We start from the raw sequence: 22,378 nt of genomic DNA, 5'->3' as shown, positions 1-22,378 counted from the left end.
TGAGCGTTAACTAAACTTATTGTGGTGATCACTTCACGATACATACATATATTGAATCATTATTTTGCACATCTAAAACTGATACAATATTATATGTCAATTATATATCAATAAAACAAAAGAAATTCATTCTTTGGACTGAGACATTATTCTCTTCAAGTGTCCTCTTTGAAACAGACCTGGAACAAAACTTTAACAGCATTTTAGCTGAGGAGATTGTAGGTAATGTCTGTTTTCTAAATTCTGCCTTTCTGCATTTTCTAGATTTCTAAAATGACAGTGCTTTACTTTGATGATAAGGAAAAAAAACAAACAAACTTCTTTTTAAAGCAATTAGAAAATCTCTCAGTCCAGTTGTAGTTCCCTGAGCTGTCATCAATCAATTGGCGCAGAAGGAAAATTGAACTGCTCTAAGGACAAATTTTCCAGAAAATAGGGCTTCAAAGGAATAGCTTTGTCACGTTCTAGAGCCCTTGGCAACTGGGGGGTGAGGTGGAGAGGAGAGCAAGTGTCTCAGATTCCTGTGAGGAGCTGTGAGACCAAGGGATGGAGAAATGAGGCTAACAAGCAGAACAGCGCTGTGGTGGACTCCATCACCCCCAAGATGCCACATGAGGTACTTTCTTGTGTGTGAGAACTCCATCTGTCCTGTCCCACTCAATGTTATGAAAGTGCTTCCACAAAAAGGGTACCATACACAAGACTCTTGGAGCAAAAAATGGGGGAGGGGGACTAGCAGGGCAAGAAGGGGTTAATTCAGAAGCTGCTGTCAGGGTTGACCCCTCTAATCCTCTCCTGCAGTTCCAATCCCTCCTGTAAGGAAGATTAGGTAAGGATCCTAAATGAAGCCTTCTTGCCCAGTCCTTGGGCCATGGAGTGTGTTGGCCCTATGCCCAGAAGACAAGTTCAGCTGGCAAGACCTACAGTTCTCTGTTCCTCCAAAGCAACCAGGACTTGACTTTTAGGAGGATCCCTCAAAGAGAAGAGTTTCTTGTAGAGTTGCCTACTTCTAATTGCAGCTATTTGGTCTTCTACGTTTGTCAGAGTGGCTTCCTGTCCCCATTACCTTATTTGAGGCTCAAAACCTTAAAGGTGAGCAAACTAGGGACTGGAGAAGTTAGGGAACTTCCTCAACGGGTTCCAGGTAAAACTGAGACACACATTTTGGTGTGTGTTTGACACTACCCTTTAGGTCAGCAATATGCTTAGAATACAGTTAACCATTTGCTGAGGACCTACTACCTGCCATGACCACACTAAGAGGCAGGGATAATCCCCATTTTAGATGAAGAAACTAAAGTGTAAGGAATTTAAGTGACTCTCCCAAGGCCACACAGTTAGAGAATGCAGAGGTAAAATGAAACCCTTGTCTGACTCCAAAGCCTAGGCTCCTTTCCCAGTACACCATACTGCCTATCTTGAAAATGATTAGCCTTAGCATCTTCCATTTGATAAGAAAATGTTAAAGCCAGTGCATACGAATAGAAATTTCCAAGGTTGTTTGATTCTGAGGCTGGGACTCTTTCTCTAAACCCTCTACTACTCATCACAAAACCAAAAACAGAATGTAGCCTGGCTTATCAACCAACCACTTGATATTTTGTCGACCCTTACTTTCCTGACCCTGGCCGAAAGCTGCCCCCCATTGGGCCATTTCTCTCAATTGAATAAGCTCCAATAACTTGTTCTTCCTCCTGCCCAGCTATGCCAAGTCAGACTCTTTAGAGTTACAAAACTCAATGAATGGCATTTTTGTTTTATTCTAGCTTCCCTCTGCTCCAAACTAGTTTCCTACTTACTCCTACTGAGTAAGAAGTGGCTCTGGAGAGAGGCTATCTTCTTGGAGACATTGTTGACTCCCATAAGAAACTCAAGCTGGGCTCTTCTGCCACCATCCCAAGAAGGCTTAAGCAGGAGCTGTTCTTCAGGGAAGCAAGAGGTCTTCTCTCCAAAAGCCTCAAGGTAGCTCACCAACTCTCACTGAAAGCCCAGATATAGAAAAGAAGTAGAAAGGAAAAGTTTTTAACCCAGCCTGGGTGAGAAGAGATGTCCAAAGAAGATTTCAAGAAGAAGATGAGTCCTGAAATATGGCTAGCAATTAGTCAGGCAAATAGTGGGTGGCAGAATAGCATGCTTAAAGGCTTGGAAACAGAAAAAAAGACAAATTCAGAGAAGTACATGTGTTCAGGTATAGCTGAATCCTGTGTGCACACGCACACATATGAGGTTATGAGGTTGGAGGCTGGGAAGGAAAGCAGGAGTCATACAATTGAGGATTCTCCTGAGTCCCTGGGCTAGAGAGTTTGAACTTCATACTGAAAGCAATTAAGAGGTCCTGAAGTTTTTTTAAGCATCTATTACTTAATTTCCATTTTAGAAAGATCCTTGACTACTAGGTGGATAGTTGATTGCAGAGGTGGGGAAGAAGTGGAATTAGAGAGACCAATTTGAGGTGCCCATGAGATTTCCACATGGACAAAAGATAATAGTTGAATCATTTGAACTAAAGTTTAAACAATGGAGATGGAAAAAAGTTATTTTGACTGTAGATCTGATAGGACTTCAGAATTGACTATATATCAAGAAAAGGTGATGAATCGAGGATGACTGTCTTGGGTTGCTGGATGAGGGATGGTCTCACTGAAATAGGAAACGCTATGTGTGGAATAGTTTTGGGGGTGGAGAGAGAAGAGGGCAAATGTTTCAGGTTTGCAAATGTTGAGTTTGAGGTGCCATTAAAACATTCAGAGGGGTCACTCCAAATGCAGTTGAATGTGCAAATCTGGAGTTCAGGAGAGAGATCTGTGCCAGAGGTATGGATTCAGGAGTTATTGCCATAGAGACAGAGTGGATGAGATCATCCATGGATAACGTGAAGAATAAGAAGTCTAGAAGTCTAGATGAAATCCTGGGCGGAATAGTCAGATTTATAGAGTGGGCAGAAGAAGAAGAAGAACTTACAAAGGACACCTAGGAGAATCATTTTGAGGGGCAGGGAAGACACCGGTAGTGGTGTTACAGAAAACAAAGAAGACAGTTTTGTGAAGGAGAGGGACAAGGTGAGATGACACAGATATGGCCATCGGATTTTGGGACAAGGAAATTGTTGGTAATCTTAGAATATTTTCAGTGGAGGGCTAGTGGCAGAAGCAAGACTGCAGAGGGTTGAACAGTGAGTGAGTGGGAGGGGGAAGAAAGTAGAGACATCAATATTAAATGGCTTGTTTAAGAATCTTGGCTTCAAAGAGAATGTTGCCAATAGGGAGGAGGGTGGCTCAAAAAGAGTGATAAGAATTTGAAGTAGTCACCTGGAGATGCTCACCAGGGAGAAGTATAAGGACTTCCAAGTAGCCCTGAAGGCCCCACTGATATGCACAGTCAGGATCAGGATAGGTAGAATTATGCCCCAGTTAGCAATAAGAAAAGCAATGCCTGGAAGGGACTTGCACAGCGTCACTAGTAAGTGACAGAGCTGAAATTCAAACTACATTTCCCTCCCCACCTTCTACCAAATGTTTATGGGCCCCTGCTCTGCACTGCTTTTCATCAACATTTGCATTGTCATATCCATCATTGATGAATACTAGCGACTATCGACCATGTGCCTGCCCAATGCTGCAGTCACAACAGAAGTTTAATATAAGGTTTCTTCCCTCAAATTGTTTAGAATTAGGTTAAAAAGACCAAAAACTCTGTCTGTTTCTCTCTTTTCCTCTCTCTCTCTGTCTCCCTCTCTGTCTCTGTCTGTCTGTCTGTCTGTCTCTGTCTCTGTCACTGTCTCTCTCTGTCTCTGTCTGTCTGTCTGTCTCTCTGTCTGTCTGTCTCTCTGTCTCTGTCTCTGTCTCTGTCTCTCTCTCTTTCTATCTCTCTCTCCCCCACCCCACCCTTCTTCTTCCTCTGATACCTTCTCTCAATTTTCTTTCCTAACATTGAGCATGTCTGGTCCCTTACAGTGAAGTATCATTGACTCATTAAAAAAGTCCGTATCTTATAATCCCTCAAACTTCTTTACCACTTTTATTTTTTCATTAAGAAGACATTTTTGAACATTAGCTCTGGGTAACTTTTTGTGTAAGGCACTTGAGAGACAGAAATTAATAAAATACAGTTCTTGGCTTCAAGTAGCTCACAGACTAGTGGTGAAGAATAAGAATTTAAACAGGAAATTTAAACAATTTCATCATCTGTACAATAAAGATTTCAGTACCACAAAGTGTTGCTGTGATAATAAATATGTTAACGTGTGAACTGCTTATAATAGTCACATAAGAAACACTACATAAGTATTACTCTTCTTATTACTAGTATGATAAGTAAACACAAAATACTGTAAGAACATAAAGGAAGGGCACTTGATCCAGGCTAAAGTAAGAGATATCTGAGCTCGGTCCTAACGGATGAGAAGGCACTAAACAGAGGGAGAAGAATGCCAGGCATTCTGCATAGAAGGTACAGCCTGTACTCAGGTTTGTAAGCAAAAGACAACATGATCTGATTGAGGAACTGAAAGTAATTTAGTTCAGCAAGAGCACAGAGCATGAGGAGGGCAATGGCAAGAGATGAAACTTGAGGGGTCATGGAGTACAAGCAAGTCTGGGCTTTATCCTTCAGCTGGTGGGGAGCCATTGGAATGTTTTATGTAGAGTAGTGACTTGATCAGATTAAAGTGTTGAAAGATCACCTTAGCAACAGTATGGAGAATGAATTGGAGGAGGCAAGATTGGGAGTAAGACCAGTTGGGAACTCACTGCTATAGTCCAGAGGAGAGAGGATGATGAAGCCCTGAACTGGGGACATAGCAGTGGGGATGGAGAGAAGGGTACCATGGATTTGACGCAGAGTCGAGCGCTAGAATTTGTGAGACAGTGACTATAGAAGGTGAGGGATAAACGTGAGAGAGGTGTCAAGATTAACTCCCAGGATTTTAGTCTAGTGCAAGAGGATGGTTAGAGATATCATTCAGTGACTTTAGGGAACCCAGGGAAGAACTGTTTGGGGAAGAGTGTGATAGGAGAGATGATGAGTTCTCTTTTCAACACATCAAATTTGAGGTACCGGGAGTGGCTCCACAGCGTAGTGGTTAGCACGTCTGCTTTACACATAGAAGGTCCTGGGTTTGCGCCCCAGGCGGAGCCACAGACCAGGCCCCAGGTGTGCCAGGCCCCGGATGCACGCCACAAGCATGTGGAAGGAGATGCCTCACCTTCAAAGATCCAGTTCTTAAGGGGAAAAGGGCAACATCCATAGGTCAGGGGTGGAAGTGGGGTGGAGGGATAATTAAAGAGGGGAAAATAATTTGAGGTGCCTATGATATTTCCAAGTGAGTATTTTAAATAAGTAATTGTGCTGGTAGTCTTGAAGCTCAGGAGGAAGGTCTATGCTAGAAATATAAATTTGGGAATGCCAGTAAATAGGTGTGAGATTAAGTCATTGGTGTGGATAAGTAGGTTCAGGGAAAGAGCGTTGATTGAGAAAATGGTAGAATCCTGAGGAATATTCACATTTAAGAGATGGGTAGGGAAAGAGAAATTTTGAAGAAGGCTAAAATGGAATAGCCAGATTGTAGTGGGTTGAAAGTAGTGATGACCCTCCAACTCGTAGTAGGCCGGAGGGTCCTGTAGAGGATGGGGAGAAGAATGTGCCTTTAACCCTTAGTGTTTTGAGAAGAGGCAAGAGAAGAGGCTCCTTGAACACTGCAAAATCGTGGACAGCTCTCAGATTCCAAAAGATTGGCTTAGATGCTTGCCTCTTACAAAGCCCTCTATTTTAGAACAGCTTCCCTTTCCTCTGTCCACCCTAACAGAGAGCCCAGGGAACCTCAGGGCTCCCTCCAAGCCCTGAAACAACCTCTGCTCCAGAGTCTTCCCACATCATCTGAGAGGCCTAGGGCTGGTGGGGGCATCTATTAGGAGAGCAGATGGGAACTGTCTGGGTGTGTTATACATGAAGGAGGCCTTAGGCCAGCCTATGGAGGGGGGTAGGGCAGGTCCGAGAGGACCTGAACTCTCAGAGTGCAGACAGAAGAATTTGTTGCCTGCCCCAAACTGCCCTGGAGTAAATTTTCACCATGGGCAGGATGACTCAGGGCTAAATTACTGCTTTCTAGGCCCTTGAAGATTCAAGAGGCCTCTAATTACCTGGAGTCCAAGGCTGTATCCTAGGGCCTGTTCTTCCTGATCCAGTCTCCTGGAATTTGGCCTCAGTCTGCAGTTGAGGGGCCCTGTGACATTGTTGCTGGGCAATGTGCCAAACAGCAGGCCCTGGAGACAGAACTATGCCAGCCAACAGCCTGACTTGGAGTTAACACAACTGCCACTGCCATCACCACCTTCTCGGAAAGCAGCCACCTGTCTGGCCCCTGGTTTTGTCTGGCTGCCAGCCTAAGGCATGTGCCTACGCAGGAGGTGATGACATTTTGGCTCTACTTCCAAAGTTTTTTTTCCCCTTTCTCATGTGTTATTTCTAAAGATAACAAAGGTCAAAAGGCATCCAGCATTTTCTGGTTTCTCATAAGCTTCTGGTCAATATTTAATCCAGTTTATGGATTATTTTAGGTCTTCTAGATGCCTTCTTGAGCCTGCTTGTGGACACCCACAGACACTTGTAAGGAGGAGAGAAGTCAGCCTAGCAGAGACACTCTGAAATGAAGGAATAGAGGCTGGGATCCAAGGAGCAAGAGCTGCAGCCAAAAGACAAGAGAGTAGGCCCTGAAGACACTTCTATTGAGAGGTCCGCCATGGCCTCTCTTGGCCTCCAACTTATAGGCTACATTCTGGGCCTTCTAGGGATGTTGGGCACCCTGGTTGCTATGTTGCTCCCTAGCTGGCGAACAAGTTCTTATGTCGGTGCCAGCATTGTGACAGCAGTCGGCTTCTCCAAAGGACTCTGGATGGAGTGTGCCACACACAGCACAGGCATCACCCAGTGTGACATCTACAGCACCCTCCTAGGCCTGCCCGCTGACATCCAGGCTGCTCAGGCCATGATGGTGACGTCTAGTGCAATCTCCTCTTTGGCATGCATTATCTCTGTGGTGGGCATGAGATGCACAGTTTTCTGCCAGGACTCCCAAGCCAAGGACAGAGTGGCAGTCGTGGGCGGAGTTTTCTTCATCCTTGGGGGCATCCTAGGCTTCATCCCTGTTGCCTGGAATCTTCATGGGATCCTGCAAGACTTCTATTCCCCACTGGTACCTGACAGCATGAAATTTGAGATTGGAGAGGCTCTTTACTTGGGCATCATTTCCTCCTTGTTCTCTCTAGTAGCTGGAATCATCCTCTGCTTTTCCTGCTCACCCCAGGGAAATCGCTCCAACTACTACGATGCCTACCAGGCCCAGCCTCTTGCCACTAGGAGCTCTCCAAGGCCTGGTCAACCACCTAAAGTCAAGAATGAGTTTAGCTCCTACAGCTTGACAGGGTATGTGTGAAGAACCAGGGGCCATCATTGGAGGCGGGTGGCTGGGTCTGTGAAAACTGGTGGACAACCCCCATGCCAGGGCCAACAGGTGAGGGACATTGCCACTGAATCATGTAAGAAGGTGCTGCTGAGGATAGACTGACTTTGGCCACTGGATCAAGAGAAGGCAGAAATGGGAGCTGGTGTGACAGCATCCAGGTTGAATTGTCAAGATGCTTGCCAAGCCAGCCTTTCTGTTTCTTTTACCTTGGTCCCCCACCCCACACCCTGAGTCCCCCAACCCTCAACTCCAAACCCACCCTCTACTCTAAGCAAGACCATTCAGGCTTCCCTCTGCCCTTTAGTTTACCTGGGGCTCCATCCATAAACCCACTAATCACATCTCACTGACTGACCCTTTCTATGATCAAAGATCCTCCCTCTGACTGAGGTTGGCTTGTAGTTCATTACTGGGTGATTGGGGAAGAAGGAGTGGATCTAACCTCCTTCTCAAGCCTCCCTCCAAAGAAACGGATTGGCTAGTAATGGGCCCTGGAGCTTCCGTCCCACTCTTGTTATGATTCCACAGTGTCCAGACTGGTTCTTGCATGAACTGAAATAGAGCCATTCCACTGTATCAAGTGAACAGAGAGCAACTGAATACAGGATGAGAGGAAGGCAAGGTAGCTGAAGACCTAAAAATACCAGAACCACTGCTCAGGGTATTTCCCAGAATTCTTTCACACTTGTGGGTTGACTACCTAGCCGATGGCTAGAGGAAAGCACAAGAAAAGAAGGTATGGCAGAAAGCTCCAGGCAGCAGCAGACTGACTTTGCTGAAGAACTGCCTCAGAAGCTGCAGCCCCAACTTTCACTGAAGCTCCTGCCTCCCTCTGGGGCACCTGACCTGGCTTCCTGCTAAACAACAAGGCTAAAGGCCCTCCACAATTGTTTCCTTAAGAATGGGAAACTAGTTTTTCTAGAGAAGGCCCTTGGCTGGGGGATGACAGCATGGAAGCTGTGGAGGACTGTGAATGATACCACTCCTTGATGCTGCACAAGAAAAAATAAGAACTTTTCTATCTAAGAAGCTGAGTGGACATGTGTGGTGGCTCTGGTAGGTGTTTCTATTCGGCCAGAGAGAGGCATTCTCCCCCTCCCCCGCCCCTGCCAGAGAATCTTCAGGCCTAATAGAAAATCAGCCCAAAGGCTAAGATCCAGCCCTGGGCGGGGGGGCACCCACAGAGCAGTAAAGAGACACTGAAAGACTGTAACGCCAGGTGGGCCTCCTGTCACCCTTCATATTCCCTCCACCATCCTTCACCAGACATTCCAGAGTTTCTAGAAGGCATCCAAGGGTTTCAGGATAGAATAATCAGGCCCAAAGTTCTATGGCCCTGATCTGAGTCATAGCCGAGCTGCTGCCTGGGGTTTCAGATGAGGTAGGAGAGTAGAGAATGGTCCTCAAGCAGACAGTCCCAGTTGCAAGGTCTGAAAATACTCCCCTGGGGCGGGAGTCATAAACGAACCAAAGGCATTTTCCTCACTAGCCTTAGCACGACCAGTTCTGACAAACTCCAGTATACCCTCCCAAACCTCAGTGCCAGCGGAAAGGGTCCATTCATTGTCTCTAACATGCCTTGCACGTTTCTACTTTCTTGCCTATGTTTAAGCTTTTCTCCCAAGCTGGAAGGCCCTCTCCCCTTTGCCAAGTCTTCCTTGTGCTTGAAGAACTTGCTCAGCACCACCTCCTTCACTGAGCCTCCTCTGACCACTCCATCCCTCTCCTACCCCTCCCTCAATGTACAAATCACTTCTTTAATGCTTATCATTCATAATTTTGATGCATAGTTATCTTTTCATGTGTGTATATCTGATTACACAATGCATTGTAAACTTTTGGAGGGTAGGGGCCATATCTTAGACCTCTATGCATCCTTCAGACTTACAGATAAAAACTATCTGTAAGAGTGCTGGGCACACATAGATGATCAATAAACATTTGTTGATTGAAAAACTGTTTTATTCATTCAAAGGGGCTCAGACAAGGCATGTGTGATGGAGAACTCAGCTAAAGGGAGGGTATGATGGAAACTAGTCTTTTTTCCCACTGGGTGGATAGAAAATTCTAGACTTTTCTGAAGATATTATGAAAGCGAGACATCCCTGCTCCCTCCAGGGAAACTAACATTTTTTATCTTGCCCAGGGCTCCTCCTTTTTTACAACAATTGTTTCATTTAAGTTAGTTACTAAATTTGCTATGTGTTTATTCCTTTCATTCTCTGAATCATCATTGTGAGGAAGGTGAAATAGATCTGATAATCCCCATTTGGCAGATGGAGAAACTAAGGCCCACGTAAGTAAAGAGGCTTTCCCAAGACCACACAGCTGGTGTTAGCGCTCCAGTCTCCTGACTCCCAAAATAGGACTCTGCTGATCCAATAATATTCACAGCCAGTAGGAAGAGCCTGCCAGAGGTCCTTAAACTGCCTAAGAGAAACATTTTAAGGCCAGCAAGGTAACATTGGGGATACACAGGCTCTCTTGGTCTTCTGTAAGGGGAATCTGGGAGAGCAGGACCAATTTACTGAGTATACCATCTAGAACTGCCCCTCCTGCTGTGCTAGCCAGCTGGCCAGCTTAGGCCCAGCTAACTGTCCCATCTGGGGAGATGCAAAGCTTACATTTGAATAAGTCATGACACCTCAGTTCCAATTCCCCTAACTCTGGAGGTGTGGGAGTTTTGGAGGCCAATGATTTGGCCCTGTTCTAACCTCATTTGGAATCAACAAAGCCTAATTCATAATGATGTTAACTATGGCAACAGACATTAATGAGGTCCTACAAGATTCAGCTTACCCACCTCCTGGACCTAGTGGGCCTCGGCACATAGGAGTCTGTTATAACGGGTACTACTACCATTGTATTCCTGAAGTAAGCCTTCTTTGATGTAGAGATTGGGACCCCAGCATCCAAGCCCATTTAGAAGAAATGGCAGTGGGTGAGAATAAGAGTGGAGAGAGAGGGCTTTCTGAACAGGAGTTTAATAAAAGGTCATGTCTCTGGTCTGGCACCATAAATGCAAGTGCCCTCGACTGGGGGCCACTGGAGGTTGGAAAATGAGGTTGACTTGCTCACTCTGCTATGCTGAGTGGGCAGCAGTCTGGTTAGGGATCCGATGACCCACCACCTGGCTACCAAAGCACTTTCAGACCACCAATTTCATTGCATGTTCCAAATACACCAATGGAACAGGTTTTTTTCCACAAAACAAAGTGGAGGCCCAGAGAGGTAAATTCCCTAAAGTCACAGAGTGTCAGAGTCTGAACATAAGTTCGGAAACCCTTCCCGCAGCAACATGGGTCTGAGATTCTGCTCAGAAGGTGTAAGAGTGCCTGTTGCTCTTCACATTGCTGTGGCCCTCCTGTCCCCGTCTGCTACTGGAATGTAAGAGCCTTTGAGGGAAATAGGGCACAGAGCTCCCTTTATCTTAGGATAAGGCTGGCCTGGGAGGTCCTCCTTCCATTCAATCTGGGAAGATTCTATGGAAAGAGTTAGAAGTTCATCCACAACTAGAAAAACCAGGGCAGATCTGACAATGAGCAACTGATTGAGCAGAAAAGCCTTTGACTGGTTTTCCCTTTGGCTCATTGAGCAAGAAAAGCCTTGATCTAAATAATTTCCTAGAAATCTCCTTGAGTCTGGGTCCATGTTGAACAGTTTTCAGCTAACCCCATTGCCTTCCATCATAAAGTAATTTAGATTAGCCACAGACCAAAGGGATAGTAAAGGCCATTTTGTTTATGCTGCAGCCTCATAGCTGTGACCCTTGCACAAAGAGAGATGTCTCTGCCCTCCCTCATTCCTCTGATAATAAGGTGATTCATGTTTTCTCTCCCTTGGGGCCCTAGTGACCCACTGCTATGTGATCATTAATGGGGGAAGTGGAGACTGAAACTGGTTTCTTGGTGGAGAGGCAAACTCCAACCTCCTGAGAGACCTTCATCCGGCCAGTTAAACAGCCATTCAACCAGCTCTCTAGCCAGCCAGCCCATACTAACTGCACTCTTAGTTTATGTCAGGCAATGTGCTAAAGGCTTTGAGGGCTACAAGGGTGAGCAAGGGTTGTCTGTGCCTTGTAGGAGCTGACAGCTGATCTAGGGAAGATAACATATGTACACCAAAGTTTGGTCCAAGGCACAATATAGTCTGTCCTGCAAGAGGGGGAAAATGCCACAAGATATGGGTGTCAGGGGCTAGTTTAAAAAGGTATGAAAGTCCAATCAAATCTTAATCCTTATGAAATGAGGCTCTCACACTACTTAAGCTTCTGGGGGAAAGGATGATCAAAAGAAACTGCTTCTTCCAGTTGAAGGACCGTGGGAAATAGAGAAATAGGGTGGAGAGCAGTACTAAGGAGGAGAAAGGGAGACACTACTCAGCTAACACAGAACACCTGAGAGCTTGCCTCACAGAACCCCTAAATGACTTTAATGGAGAGAGTGACCCTAGGGATCAACCTCTTCTCCCTCATCTCCTTCTCTTGGGCAGATCTTTAGAAATTACTGGGGGCAGCAGAGACAGTGTCTATCTAAGTAACCTGAGGCTTTTTGGCTCTGGACCAGAGGAGGAACACAGATGTGGGAGATGGGGCACAGTGCTAAATGAAGGCAAATGAGGCCTTACAGGGTCAACTGTTCCCTCCCACTCAACCCTGGGCCCATGGACAGGGGACTCTTTCATGCCTTCAGCTGCCCACTCTGGCACATAGAGGCCCCAGGCTGGGAAGTGCCTGTGCTCCTCCTCAGCTGGCCAAAGCCTGGCCTTCACCCAACCTGGTCTCCCTGCCCAGGCGGCTCCTAGCTTTGATGAGAAATTTTGTTATCTCAACAGGGTGGAGGGTGGGGGGAAAGCCTCAAACAGGAAGTCCAGCAGGTTATCTCTGTCTTTTGGTCAAAGTGGTGGCTCAATATGTGCTGCGATGTGATCACTGATAAAATATTAACAGGCTGCTATCAGGTACAGCAATACAGAAGCTGTAATTTGACCACCCCCTCCGCCTCACACAACTGACCATTTTCCTGGGAATTGCAGCTTAGGAATTCCTAGTTAACTCTTGCCTACAATTCTATGCTCTGGGCCTCATTTCTCCACAAGACAAGCAGGAGTGTCTTGGGGTTTGACAAAGCAGAAAGTCACCATACAAGGGCGAATCATCAGGTCCTGCTCTTCTGTCATCCATGAAGTCCACTTCCTCCAGAATGGCACCCTCGCCACTTCACAAGTCACTTCCTAGGAGGGCTTTGTACAACTTTCTATTTGCAAACATGGCCTTGTGGAGATAACATTGAGAAAACTCACATGCCTTCAATCAGATATTCGAAAATATAATGGGATGTAAAATGAAATGCCAAATGAGTATGAGTACTGTGGCAGGCAACCCAGCATTTCAGTGGTAGCTCCTTTTCTTCAATAGTGCTTTCAGAGTCTGTGATATTTGATAAAGTTCTCTGTGGGTTCTCAGAAGAAAGGCCAGTCACAACAAAAGTACAGAGAAGACACTCCTTACAGCCTTTCACTTGAATTTATCTCTAGAATTGCCCAAAGGGGTGCAAGAGGGTGGATTAACAACCCCCACAATGGATTTCTGATGATATTGTGAGGACCTTACTCCCTTGTGTTAAAAGGCGCTGAATGTCTTGATTAGAAAGCAAATGTATTTTATGGGAAGAGAAATGCATTCGGCCAAAGATTAGCCATCAACACCAGAATTTGCACTAGTTTCTCAGTTTAGCCTTAAAAAGAAGCAGAATGAGAAGAGTCCAAAGAGTTTGAAAAATAGAACACTAATTCAGACAATGGACTGGAATTTGGGAGAGCAGAGTACTGAATAACACATACACCCTTCAACTAAATGATTCGACAGTTTCAGAAATGGAGATGAAGTAGAAACCAAGAAAAAGGCAGACAAGAGGAAAAAGGTGGCGGTGCCCTTGGCAATTCCAGAGGCAGCTTGTGTGGTTAATTTTATTCCTCTGAGTGTAATAATAAACCAATATGTTCTCAAGTGTCACTTTCTTACTCCCCAAAAGACTTGCCTAACTCAGCACTCTCTGGGGTGGGGGTGGAAAGGTAGGGGTGGGGTGGTGGTGCAAAAGAGCCAGTGAAAACACTCACAGGCAGAGGCCAACAAGTCCAAGACCTCCTGGACTGTAAGAGGGTCTTGATGGCTGTTTTGATATCAGGAAAGCTGCCAAGTGACAGCCCTGAGTGAAAAACTCAGTCAAGAGGAAATGAATTTCCACATTGTTTGGAGGGATATTCATTACATAAGTGAACAATTCCTGATCACAAGGACAGTTAAACATTGTTTGGGATTGTGGAACTTTCTTGCTTGGAGGTTCCTATTTGTATGGGCTGGCTTTAGCATTTTCTTAAAAGAAGCCGAGACTATTGTTTTCAAGATAGGCAGTATGGTGTAGTGGGAAAGAAGCCTAGGCTTTGGAGTCCAACAAGGGTTTAGTTTTGCCTCTGCAGTCTCTAGCTGTGTGGCCTTGGGAGAGCCACTTAAATGTTTTGCATTTTAGTTTCCTCATCTGTGAAATGGAGATACCTTTTAGTGAGGTCATGGTAGATAGTAGGTCCTCAACAAATGGTTAACTGTATCTTAAGCATATTGGCAACCTAAAGGGTAGTGTCAAAGTCACACAAAAATGTGTCTTTGGGGAATGGAGGTAGATGAGAGAGTATAATTTCTACCACAAATCTGAATCTATATTAGCAAGGATATAGTCTGTCCCGGGAGAAAACTTCTCAATATTCTCCCCCCTCCCCCACCAATCTGAATACTTTGAAGACTTAAATAGTAGAAACCTTAAATAGGTTTCTACTCATCAGATTCCATTAACAAGCCAGGGGAAAAGCAAACTTGAGAGGCTGGAGAGGAAAAGGGTGGTCATCACTCTTTGACTTTCATTCAGATCTGTGAAAATCTGAGGTGGAAAAGAACCACACTCCATCAGGTCCCACTGCTAAAGAAAAGTTTAGTCCAAGGGAACTGCACTCTGGGTTTAATTTCCTAAACTCAGGGACAACTGGGGAGATTTCAACAGCCACTTCCTAATTCATAGCCTACAAAGCTCCATTGTTAAGCTGATATAGTGTAGCCTTCCTCTTGCTGGCATTTCCAAGCCCTTGGTCCATTCTGTTCCTTATGCTCCAAACTGAATAATTCACTATTCCTCACACCCTCTTGAGTGTTCCTTTATTCACCCCTCTCCACTCGGTCTTGTGACTTTACTTATACTATACCCTACACCTGGAAAATCCTCCCCCATCCCATACCTCCATCTTTCCAATCCTTACAAGTTTCCAAGCCCATCTGGAAGATCAGACCTTTGGGGAACACTTTCCTGACCCTCTGCCTAAAGTTCTCTTGCCTGCCCCCGAGGACTCAATGGGTAGATGAACGCAATGTGTTTAGCATGTAGAAGGTACCCAAAACATTTGAACTCTTCTAAAATAAAAGTGGGTTGGGGATTTCTGGTGATTCACATGAAAACTTTGGGCTTAGGGATGGAGGCAAGTAACAAAACACAGTTTGTTTGTTTTTTTTTTTTTCCGATTTTATTTTCCATTAGAAAATGAATGCTATATGTCTCAATGACTAAAACTTTAATATACCCAAGACTATTTGTCAGTTCTTTCAAATTGTCTACTTTATTAACTAAGCATGTGCCCTGATTTTTGATTCAGAAAGTATGGTTCCTGAATGTCCTCTATGCCTAAGAAACGAGTTAGGAATGTCCTTGTCACCAAGTACAAGTTATTTGGGGGGATGGGGGGAGCGGATTTACACTTTACTTAGCCTGAGCTTACCCCTTCAAGCTTTCCTGAGCATACCTCCATACCTTCACTCTTAACACTGTACTAAAGAAAGAGGTTTTAATTCACAATACAGAACTCTGAAACACATTCTATCTGGAGATTGCCTTTGGGAACTGAGACCCTGCCAATCAAGCCTGTGTCTCTGTTGTTACCCCCAGATTATTTGCAATCGCTGGACATGGGCGAGCAAATATTCCTGTTCCCTGGGGCCACAAAGCCTCTGACTTAGTCCTCTGCAAGGTCCAATTTGTTTATCCAACAATGCACTGACTTCCTGACATGAGCCAGGAACTTGTTTCCTTGAAGCTTGTTCTGTCTGATCTTTGCTTATGGATAGCTCCTCTTTCTTCTCTTGAAATAAACTGGCTACTCTTGGAAAAAGTGAACAGAAGGCTCCTTAGAATTTTTTTTTCTTTTAGCTTTCACTCTCAAGATATGGTCTCTATGGAGTTCGCCTGACTAAATTCTGTAATTCTGTAATATTCAGAACATCTTCCCTTTCTCCTTTGATAGCCTTTCTAATTATTCGAAGATCAGCTAAAGAGAAACACTAGGACACTCCAGTGCACACTGACTGCCCCCCGTAACTTGTAGCTCTTATTATCTCAGTCTTTCATTTTCGGAATTTAATATCCGGGATTATCTACCTCATTCATACTCTTATGTATCCAGCCCCTTCTATGAATGAGGCACTGTTTTAGGCTCTTGAGAGAGATGAAAATATGAACAAAACACAGTTCCTACCACTAACAATTATTTATTGATTACCTACTATACACCAGGCACTATGAGAAGCTCTGGGATACAGTGATTAGTAAAAACAGGCATGAGCCTTCCCTTCATGGAACATACCATTAGTGAAAGGGGCAGACAGAGACCACATGTGTTATGTTCACCACTGTACATCACACAAAACATAGTAGGTACCCAATAAATATTTGTTGGATGAGTGAAAGTAAACAGCCAAATATATAACTGCAAATTGTGCAAAGTGTTATGAATTAAACACAACAGGAAACAGTGATAAAATAGGGTAGACAGAGAAAATAGGTTGCCAGGAAGGCCTGTCTGAGAAAGTTGACACTTACACTAAGACCTGAATAATGAGGAATAGCCAGCCATGCCAAGACTGGAGATACAAGCATTTTAGGACAGGGGACAATATGAATAAAATCAGAGCCTGACCTGTTTCAGTGGGAAGACAGCAGTGAGCAAGGGGAAAAGTGAGATAGGACGAAGAGTTGCAAGAGCCAAAGTAGAAGAAATAGGCAGGGGTCTCGGAGGACACTGTAAGGAGTATGGATTCTATCTAAGTGCAATGAGAAGTCATTGAAGGGCTTTAAGCAAGGAATCACATGATCTGACTTATATTTTTTCAAAAACCATTCTGGCTATAGTGATAAGACAATTGTGGGAATAAGAATGAAAGCAAGGATACCAGTTAGGAGTTGCAATTACCTGTAAGAGATGGTGGTTTGGATTAAGTGAGCTGTGGTAAAAGTGAGTAAAGTCAAGATATACTTTGCAGATAGAGCTGACAGACTTTCTGACAGACTGGATGTGGGGGACTAAAGAAGAGGAAAATTAAGGATGACTTCCAGGTTTCTAGCTCATGCGACTGGTTGGGTAGACGTGCCAGTTTTTCAAATGAGGAAAATTGAGGGAACAGTCCTGGAGTGTGCGTCACTATTTATTTTTAACACGTTTTACTTGACATGCCTGTGAGACATTAAGTGTAAATGTCAAGTAGGCAGCTGAATATTTGAATTGGTGCTTTCTAATAGAGAAGACAGGACATGGAAGTTTGTGATAGGAGCCTTATAAGTGTCACAAAACTTACATGTTCAAAGAAAACGTCATGTCTGGCTGAGTTATTCAGAAGAATTTTCAGGAAAAAAGTTGACATTTGAGCCAAAGAGAAGATGTTAAGGGAGAACATTCCAGGCAAAGGCAGAGATGGTGAAAATCTCAAGGCAGGTCCAGAAACCAAGAAATAGTTCATTTTGGATGGAATGTGGTTTGTGTTTGAAATGCTGGAAGATGAGTCTAGAGGGCACGGTTGAAGCCAGATGGGAATTTGTATTGTGCTTGTTGGGCAACCGGGAGCACTAAGAAAGTCTTGGAGCTGAGGCATAACCTGATAAGATCATTAAAAGCAATTTAGTGACAGTGAGTAGGGTGGATTGAAGGAGAGAGAACAGGAGGCGAGGGAGGCCAGTTAAGAATCTATTTCAGTGATGAAGGCATGAGGTAAAAAGAATCTAAATGTTGATGGTGGAAGTGGAAAGTTAAAGGGCAAATATGAGAAACATTTGAAAGAATTGTGATTATGTTAACCTAAGAGGATAGCCAGGAGGAGGCACCCACTTTGTTCTTCCCGCTCCTCCCGCCCCTCCACACACACGCACTGTATCATAAGCTCTGGTACGACTGGGTGACACTTTTCAATCTTTCCACCATGGCATCTAACATGGTTAAAGGGATCTCATCTGTTCTAATTTCACTGCAAATAGGTAACAGAGGTAGCTCTGGTATTATAGTAAATGGACACACACAGTAACTGCTGCTGGAAGAAACAATACGGGGTTGACACTAGGAAATGGGCTGAAAGTAAGCACTAGTAGAGATGAGTTAAGATTGTCCACCATTCTTTTTTACAGCCCAACGGCCTATACCCCCTCCTACTCTGCCCCCTCGTTCACCATACCTTTCTTACACACACATGCACACACACACAGAGGCTGAACCTTCAATGTTCTGAATTATTTCCTATATCACCTTTTCATTCATATTGTCTGTATCTGTGCAAAGCCACACCTTTCTCAGCCCCCATGAGAAGAGCAAACATCACTAAGAGAATGGCTGAATGTTACCCCCACCCCCACCATCCTTCTCTGAGTAATATTTAGATAACTGGGGCTCTCAATATCATAGTCCAAATGTCTGATATGAGAAATAATCACAGGGCAGGCTAGAGCGGCAGTAAGGTGAAGGGAAGGGGGGCAGGGAATATCTTTAAGGACTCATTTTAATGGTGAAGCCTGGCTCTGGCCTTGCCCTATTCCTTGCAGTCTCACAGGAAAATCTATGACGAGCCTCCTTTCAAAGGAGATAAAATAACTTTAGGAAAGTCTTCTGAAGTAACTGCAGAAGAGAAACAGAGCAAATATCCAAAACATTCCTCTGGACTAGCTAATCCTTTTGCAATTGCTTGATTCCCACCTCCCTTTTATTATTTCTCCTGTATTTCATTGTTGTTATGTTTTTACGTGTTTATTGTTCAATGTCTTTTGAAGAGTACCTTGAACTCTTTGGAGAGCATGTGCTATATAAATACCATATAGCAATGAATAAACAAAATGTCTACTTTTACAAGAGTATAACTTTTACTATTTCTAATAATACGAGATCTACCCCTCATTCAGCACTAGCCTGAAGAACAGGTAAAGCAGTATATTCTGAGGAATATCAAATAGATCTCCCTGCTCTAAAATAGCTCCCCTACTACCTGAAGTCCCACAGTTTGGTGATACATCTATTTTTGAAACTGAGCCTTGAAGATTTCTTTTTCGAGAATTCCTTATTAAAATGCAAACACCACAGAGATGGGTCATGATTTAACTTTAGTTCCCTTTACATTAACCCATCACTCCTACCAAATACATTTTTCACATTCTAGCTTTTTCTGTGCCTTTGTTCATGCTATTCTTCCAGAGATAATGCTAAATATAATGAAGTATAAATATAAAATTAACTTATATTTTCTCAGTCTCTCACTTGATACCTAAATTCAAGCCTACTCATTCTCTTTAAAAACAATTTTTTTCAATGTAAAAATAATAACAGGTTTATTATAGAAAATTTGAAAAAGGCAGGAAGATAGCAAGAAGAAAAAAATATCAACCACAGTCTTACCACCTAAAAAACAACTGTTCTTAAGTGTGGTCATGCTCACTCTTTAAACAAACCTTAGTTTAGGTCCCACTTATGTGGTGATGCCTTCCTTGATTTTCCTCCCCTAGAATTTTCCCATCATGTCTGTACAAGTTAGTTACCTTGGCATGTCTTGTGTTTCCAACTAGATTGTTAGATCTTTGATGGCTGAAACCATGAGTTATACTTCTTAATTTATCCCCAAACACCTAGTACATTGGACCCAATATTCGCTGACCGATTTAACCTACATCAATACAAACCATTTCAGGAAGGATATAAAATAGGCCAGGTAACTAAGTAATGAAAATTAAAGCTTTCAAGTCACCTGGTTTGGTGACTATTGCTCTTCTGTTCCCAGAATTCTTCAAAGCCTAGTGACCTAGCCTCTTTCTTCACACCAAACTGAATAAGAAGCAGACTGATTAAGAGCCAGGGTTTACTCGAAGATTCTCTATATAAGGCATAAAGGTGAGGGTGAGAGAGAGAGAGAGAGAGAGAGAGAGAGAATAAGAGCGAGAAGTAAGGGAAGGAGGGAGGGAGAAAAGGAGAGAGAAGAGGAGGGTAAAGAAGAGACAGGTAGAGAAGGGTATATAGAGTATATAGTCTAGTGCTCAATCCAGTATGTGATTTGCCTCCAGCACCGTATACAGGATCCCATCCACTTGTTCTGAGTCAAACCCGATCTCACGAAGCTCCAAGTGAGGGAGGACAGAAGTAAGGAGATAGCTGACGTGGACACGCAGCCGCGTAAGCTTTGCCAAAGCCCTGTATGATGGAGTGAGGGGGCAGGAGAAGAGATGACATGAAGTCATTAGCTAACAGAACAAAATGAAGCTCCTTAAAAATGGGCCTACATTTCTCAACAATTATGTTTCCATTAGCTACAAAGAAAGAAGAAAGCACAATGCCACCAAGCACAGGCAGACTGGCTGCAGCTCTCTAAGAAGTAATTCCTCAATCCTTGGTGGCCTATGAATTGATTAAGGCTTCCTCCCTTATCTGTGACCAGTAACTGGGGTCCTAAGGGATGTTTCCCATTAGTACTCACAAGCTGATAACTAAACCCTAGGAATTAACCTTTCTAGGTCATCTCCCTCTGGGGTCCGGTAGGAGACCTGAGCCTTCTGCAGCACTTCCAGGTGCATCTCTGTCTCCTTCAGTTTCTCTTTTAGTTCTTGCTTTTCCTCTTTGGTTCTTTCCAGCTCAGCTTTCAGAATTTGGAATTCAGCTTGGCGATAGCCCATGTGTTTCTTGCTCCAATACAAGCCTTCCGTCTCCTGGGTACTGTAGGTCACCAATTCATGTTGGACTTTCTTGAATTCAGAATGCCAGTGATTCCTCTCCTGCTCCAGCTCCTCCACCTGCAGTTCAAGAAATAGAAATTCCATGACCTCACATGCTACAAGTGCACCCAAAATAGTCCCCGATATATTCACTCTGTGATTCTACTGCACATGTTCCTCTACTTATGGACCTTTCAACCCCAAAATATGGGTGGGAAGCCCATAAGGGTTCACCCAATCGAGACATACCACAGAATGATTCGATGGCTTATTTTGTTTAAAGGCCTCAGAACATGAAATCGTCAGAGCTCTAACTATCTGGTCCCTCGGTTACAATGATCTCTTATTCCTAGCGGTAAGGGGCTGCCCTAACCTTTTGCTGGAACAAGTTCCTTTCCGCCAGAACGCGTTCCAGTTTTTCTGTGGTTCTTTTCAGTTCTTCCAGCTCTCTTTGGTTCTTCATCTTCGGTGTATTACGACCTCCACTCTCCTCGTAGCCTCTTCCTTTCTCCCCAGTGGCTGCAGCAGGGGTTGTAGTAGAGGCCACAGAAGAATAAGACACTGGATTCCAGGATTCAACCGCTTTTCTTCTCTCAGCAAGCTCCTCTCGGTTAAAAGGGATCAGCTGAATGGGAGCTCCTGAATCTTGTACACCTTTTGCAACACCGACAACAGCTACAAAAGGTCCCTTGTTTACTTCTTCCTTGCTTATGTTTCTGCTGCCTCTATTAGACTCTTCTGCTACCAGTCTTGGCATCTGATCTTCTAATTCTTCAGGGATCAAGGACCCCTGGTGTTGGTCTTGGACCCCTGAATACAGAACTGAAACCTCCCTACTTTGACTGGTGTTCTTGCTTGCTTCTGGGTATTCTGGGGAAAGGTATGGTGGTGTGCTTCTCTCAGAACTAGATTTATCATGGCTGCTTTCCCCTTCTGGGTAGGAAACAGCTGCCTCTACCCTCCTGTGAGAACCAGGCATGGAATAATCTAGAGGAGGTGTTGTCATCTCATTCAGGAGCCTTCTTCGTTTCTCCACAGGTTCCTCACCTAGGATCCATTTGTACTTACTGTAAGAAGAGGAAAGTAAATGTTAAGCTACTGAAATAGAGGCTAAGTATATGCTTATCCCTGTGGAGACCCTCTTCAAAATCCCCATATTAAAACTGACTCTAGCTGTTTTCCACAGCTCATTTCAGGCTAGGAATACAACTTTACCCCCAAACCCTAACCCCTTCACTTATGCAATTTGCTGAGATAGCAGTTGGTCTTAAGGGAGAGATGAAATCAAAATGTATGAAGAGTCAGCATCTGTATAAAACAGGACCAGGATGACCTTGGTAAGAATACTGAAAATAGGACTGAAACCATCATGACTTAGAAGTTTCTGAAATGCAAGTAAAGGAAGAAAAACAAACAAAAAATAACACATGCAAAATCCCCTAATACGAGAATGGAGAAAAAGGTCATTAAAAGCCCAGCGGAGTATGTAGAGAACTGAGCCAGCTCGTTAATTTTAAAGTGTCACAAAAAGTTTCCAGTATCGAAGACTTATGCGCATTTTTTATATTGCAACGAACACCATACAATTCCTTCGCCAGCCAACTGCACTGTGGCTATTGCCCATTATTCACCTGTAAAATGTAAATAAAACACAGGGCACTGGTCATAAACAAAGAAACTAAAACAGGCAATTCAAGTCACTTCCCTCTTATGGCAAAAGAATTTCCCTCCGTTGGGGCAAACAGGCACTCCCGCAGGAAAGCCCAGGATGGTGACCTCAACCACCTTCCATTTCTGGCTGCTACATGCACTAAAGGTTGAAGGAAGAAACAAAACAACAGGCGCCAGTGAAATCTATAGGCAATTTTACATC

At 44.0% G+C, this 22,378-nt stretch overlaps 2 protein-coding genes across 4 annotated transcripts in view; one reads left to right on the top strand and one right to left on the bottom strand.

Annotated features, from left to right (window-relative positions):
* Positions 1-6,364: 6,364 nt before the first annotated feature.
* Positions 6,365-9,407, top strand: CLDN2 (claudin 2). The gene has a single exon (XM_023523833.1). The coding sequence runs from the start codon at positions 6,737-6,739 to the stop codon at positions 7,427-7,429; it is 693 nt and encodes a 230-aa protein (XP_023379601.1). The 5' UTR covers positions 6,365-6,736; the 3' UTR covers positions 7,430-9,407.
* Positions 9,408-15,021: 5,614 nt separating this feature from the next.
* The window catches only part of MORC4 (MORC family CW-type zinc finger 4), a 50,862-nt gene continuing 43,505 nt past the window's right edge, over positions 15,022-22,378 (bottom strand). For 2 of the 3 annotated variants that reach the window (XM_011380994.2, XM_023523832.1), the window contains 3 exons: positions 20,879-21,572; positions 20,300-20,583; positions 15,022-19,987 (listed from right to left, as the gene is read on the bottom strand). In XM_011380994.2, the coding sequence (XP_011379296.2) occupies positions 19,834-19,987; positions 20,300-20,583; positions 20,879-21,572 (1,132 nt within the window). In that variant the 3' untranslated portion in view covers positions 15,022-19,833. The remainder of the gene's footprint in view (positions 19,988-20,299; positions 20,584-20,878; positions 21,573-22,378) is intronic. The other variant, XM_023523831.1, reaches the window with a different exon arrangement.

The sequence above is a fragment of the Pteropus vampyrus genome, unplaced genomic scaffold (assembly GCF_000151845.1).
Source record: "Pteropus vampyrus isolate Shadow unplaced genomic scaffold, Pvam_2.0 Scaffold419, whole genome shotgun sequence".
NCBI lineage: Eukaryota > Metazoa > Chordata > Mammalia > Chiroptera > Pteropodidae > Pteropus > Pteropus vampyrus.
The sequence above is the reverse complement of the archived record's forward strand: the minus strand, read 5'-3'. Positions and strand labels throughout refer to the sequence as shown.